The sequence below is a fragment of the Ceratotherium simum genome, chromosome 13 (genome assembly GCF_057802395.1).
Source record: "Ceratotherium simum simum isolate JZ-2026a chromosome 13, ASM5780239v1, whole genome shotgun sequence".
In the NCBI taxonomy this organism is placed as follows: Eukaryota; Metazoa; Chordata; class Mammalia; order Perissodactyla; family Rhinocerotidae; genus Ceratotherium; species Ceratotherium simum.
In genome coordinates, this window is record NC_141912.1 from 27,223,429 (window position 1) to 27,228,330 (window position 4,902).

At 36.2% G+C, this 4,902-nt stretch overlaps 1 protein-coding gene across 1 annotated transcript; it reads right to left on the reverse strand.

Moving 5' to 3' along the window:
* Positions 1-1,710: 1,710 nt before the first annotated feature.
* On the reverse strand, positions 1,711-2,748 carry LOC101391702 (olfactory receptor 2B8-like). Its single transcript, XM_004441811.2, has one exon. It carries the CDS (start codon positions 2,745-2,747, stop codon positions 1,809-1,811), a length of 939 nt encoding a protein of 312 aa, XP_004441868.1. The 5' UTR covers position 2,748; the 3' UTR covers positions 1,711-1,808.
* Positions 2,749-4,902: the final 2,154 nt, after the last annotated feature.

Here is a 4,902-nt window from a genome sequence, read left to right on the forward strand (position 1 = left end):
CTGGGATTTGTAACAATCCAGGGCCTGGACAGCCCGGATCTTACCTTATCTCATTTAAAGAGTGTTGTGTCTTAAAGGGACACAGAGGCCCTCCACATGAACTGTCGTTCCTGGGAACATTGGTCGTACCTGGGAGAGCCCCTCTTGGCAAACATATAGCCTTTGTGTCCCCTGCCTATATAAACAAGCCCCTCCCTACCTGCGGTTGTGGGTGCACATTGCTGTCCAGCCGGCCGCCACTAAACCTGCCTGTAAGTAACTCCCAATAAACCTATATGTCTCATTCGAGGTCTCCGGGTCTTTTCTTTGGTCTCTCCACAACCCATCCTGCACTGCTCACCCAACTGGGTGTGTGGCCAGACACACGTATTTAGCTGAACTGTGTTACATGTTGGAAAAACCTACTAAAAATCATAAACATTTCTGTGATGATAACAATGTCAAAGCTATAACCTCCATGGAAAAATACACTGTTCATGACTTTAAATATGTACAAACACCAGGATTCACAACCCACAACAAATTTACACTGCAAACTGAGCTTTGATGGGGACCTCGGGGCTAGAATGTCAGATTCGATTTTTCTGGAATGTTGATACTTATCACATGATTCAGAATTGAATGATAGTTATTTCATGAGATGGCTGTTCGTAAGTTTACACATAGAGAGATTTTTAAAAATTAATATGCACATTATTTTTTAAATTTCCTCCAGATGAATCTGAGAAAGCTTCCACAAAACTTAAGATTACCTAGGAATAAGGAACCACTTCTTATATTTTTATATGTCACTGAAATCAAATTATATGTGATATTGCCAGATGTGAGATACAAAGGCCCTGACAAATAAATGCCTAAATCAAAGAATTTTGTAAAATGGTAAGAAGAGAGAAATCTAAATCTATTATACCCTTTGAAATTTTTGCTTCATTACTGTAAGTAAAATGCATAGAATATGAAATAGAACTTGGGTCATGTACTATTCAGATATGATAATGTCTTCAAAAGTCAGATTTTAAAAAGAAAACAAGGCTTGTAAATTTAAAGTAACCAACTTCCATACTTTACATCTATGTTTCTATGGCTATGTACCAAATCATACATATACAGTACCAACTAAGGGCTACCATCGTTACTGGCACCATTGTATCTCACCCTTCACCCAGTCATCTAGTGTATAGCCTTCTATGAAATGAATGCTACATAATATGGCAGCCACATTGATGAGGCTACTGTTTGGACTAACTTCAGAACGACTTTATCAGGATTGATGTTAGCAACTTTATCTTTGAGCTTAAACTTTGTTTTTTCCAGTTTCCCCAAATACCTCTATGAAAAACCTCTTATATAGTCAACCTATGGACTTTGTAATAGAGCCATGATCTAAAAGCAAGAATAAGTGATAGCTCTCCAGCAATTGCTAGAAAATGCCAACATGTTATTATTTCTTACAGTGTATCAGTGGTTTTATCTCTTATTTGGCTATGCCTTTATGGTATGAACTTAAATGTCTTTTTCCAAGTAGAAATGGAATAATGTTCCCAAACAGGGTTGCAAATAAGAAACTCGATAGAGCTTTTAAAAATAATAAATATAAGGCAGATGTTCTTGAAACACTAGAAGCAGCATCTCTGGAGATTGGAATGAATCTATGAAAGTTGATTTTGAACACTCATTTCATAGGAGACTGAGGTAAGAAAATTCCTTTGAGAGTTGTCAGGGAAATTTTGGATGACACCTGGAGGACACAAACATCTTAAGGGCTCTGGTACTCAAAGTCCTCCCATTAAAGTGTTTTCCTAGCCCCGTTATCTGAAGTCATAATCCTTCCAAAGAATCTTCTTCATTGCTCCCTTAACATCCTTGTTCCGCAGTGTATATATGAGCGGGTTGATCATGGGGGCAATGATGGTGTAGAAGAGAGATATGAACTTGCCCTGATCCTGAGAGTAGTTGTTGCTGGGCTGGAGATACGCATAGATGGCTGTGCCGTAGAACAGAGCGACCACTGTGAGGTGGGACACACATGTCCCAAATGCTTTTCTCTGCCCTGCTGCAGACTTTATTCTTAAAATGGCCCTGACTATCCGACCATAGGAGAACATGATAAATGCAACAGGTAAAAGAAGATCCATGGCACTGACAAAGAAGATCTCAGACTCAATCATAGTGATGTCAACACAGGCAAGCTTGAGCAATGCAGGAATCTCACAAAAGAAGTGGTCTAATTTATTTCTCCCACAAAGTGGTAAAAGGAAGGTGAGCACTGTCTGCAATAAGGAGTTGGCAAAACCGATGAACCATGAAGCAGAAGCCATCAGGGCACAGAGACGGGAGTGCATGATTACTGTGTAGTGGAGGGGCCTGCAGACAGCTGCATAGCGGTCAAATGCCATAACTCCTAAGAGGATGCATTCTGTACATCCCAGCCCTAGAGAGATGTACATCTGAACTACACAACCACCAAAGGAGATTGATTTGTCTGCTCCCCTGAGATTAACCAGAAGCTGGGGAACAATGCTGGTAGTGTAACACAGGTCCAGAAAGCTGAGGTTGGAGAGGAAAAAGTACATAGGCGTGTGAAGATGTGGATCCAGGTGGGACAATGCAATGATGGCTGTGTTTCCCAGCAAAGTGAAGATGTAGAAGACCAAAAGAACCACAAAGAGGACTATCTCCAGTTGAGGCCTGTCAGAAAAACCCAGTAGGATAAACCCGGTGAGAGAACTTCCATTTTTCTGTTCCATCCTTGTTAGCACATGGTTCCTGTCAAGACCAAGCATTTAGAAATTTTTAGAAGCTGTCTTCAAAAAGAAAAGAGGAAGGGAAGAGGCAAATCTATCAGGTTAAAAGACACAGCCATTGGATTTTTATACGCAACTTTTTTCATAAATGATGTACTCATTGAGATGGACATATCTTATACCAATGTAGTTCCACATTATCAGTAAAGGTAATATTAATGTAAAACTCAAATAGTGGACATTTTGTTCACATCATTCATGAATTTGAAAGGTCTGTTTCAGATTGTGTTTCATAGGATTTAAAGTACTGTAGGATTATATGTACATTAGAGAAAATGGGAATGAGGGAAATACTGGAGTGCAATCAGAAAGAATAAGAAAGAGAAGCAGACAGAGGCAAAGAGGTTATTTTAAATATGTATCTCAAAATTCTACACAACTCAATGGTACATACCACACATGCAATAGAATATAATGCAAGATAATGTCTAAAATACGTTCAGATATTGGAATTCATGATCTAGAAGGCAGTTATACAAAGGATTAAATTACATTCAAAATATCACTATAGTGCTGACCATACATATTTTGGCAGTTTTGCCTCTGTACTCCACCTAATACATTATATTTGTGAAGACTACCTTGGTCTTTTTTATGGTGGTGAAAGAATTAAATACTCAGTCAGAAACCATTCATTACCACTATTCAGTTACAGTGTTTAACTCTTGCCCTCAAAATGCCTAAAATTACCATACCAATTTTACAAGACCTCTGAAAATTCATTGACTGGACGCAGTCAGTTGGAATCAGAACTCCAAAATCCAGTGGACAACACTTTCTTTTTCCTTCTGCTGATTTTATGTTCACATATTACCAACAACTAGAATGCGTGGAATTCCTGAAAGAAGTGGGATTATTTTCTATCAATGTTCTAATGAGGGTAAACATTTTTAAAAGTTATCCAGTTGTGTAATCTATTTACAAAAGGTAATACTTTACATCATTCCCTATGATAAAATAATTAAATAGACAAATATATAGAGATAAAGGCAGATGCATTGTCAAAGCAATGACAGGTCAAAGAGAAATATTGAAAAAACTAAAAGTGATACCAGGAAAGGCATAAAGAAAAGAATATTTGGGTATTATAAATATCTAAGAACATCCATCTACATTAGGTTAATTTCATATATACTCCTTTCTGAGAGCTATCTTGAAGAGTCAGCTACACTGGACCAAACACATTGCCAGCTCTAATGTTAGTTGATTCCCATTTTTATCCAGCTGTTTAGTACTGTGTACATACATCGACCTCAGCGGTATCAGAAAATGAATATTTCAGTTCTAGCATATCAAATGGATAATAATGTAGTAAATTTTTAATTTTCCTAAGACATAAAATCTAAATCAAGTTTGGGTAAAGATACATTGATGTATGAAACAAATTGGTACAAAATGGCATAAAGTAAATATTAATAAAATCTTAATCATGGAAAAGTAAAGATCAAACGAAAGAAGAGTTAGTGGTAGAGATGCCATTGGAGAATATCCTCTATCACAGACATAAATGTCCTTCTTGTCGCATAATTTAGTTCCAAGGAAAGCAAACAATCAAAATATCTATGTTTTAAAATATAAAAGCATACCCAGTATAAATTTAATACATCATAGATGAGAAGGATTAGTTAAACTAAATTACACTTATACTCAATCCCAAAACAACAATATAAGAGAGTACCATTTCATATATCTAGCAAAAACAATATTTAATTTATAAAAAATGTTTTCACATTTAAAGTTTGAAAAATTAAAGTATCCTAAGGTTAAAGGTTGAACTGATATGCTACTTATATTAATAATATTAACACTACCTGGAATTATTGAGTGTTTGATACGCTCTAAAATATTGACATGCATAATCTCAACCAATCTCTTAAAAAATTTTTGAAATTTATTACCATCGCCTTCAAACATATGAAGAAATTGATTAAGGTGGTTAAATAGCTTACCCAAGATAATTAAACTCCTAAGTGTTTTAACATAATCCTGGGTCTGTTTGATATCAAAGTTCACACTTTTAACCACACTACTTTATTGTCAATCAAATGGATGTAATAAAATTCAGGGGAATCATCACACACAACATAGAGGATTTAGT

Coding starts and splice junctions, on each gene's coding strand:
- LOC101391702 (XM_004441811.2), bottom strand. CDS start 2,747: ATGGAACAGAAAAATGGAAGTTCTCTCACCGGGTTTATCCTACTGGGT.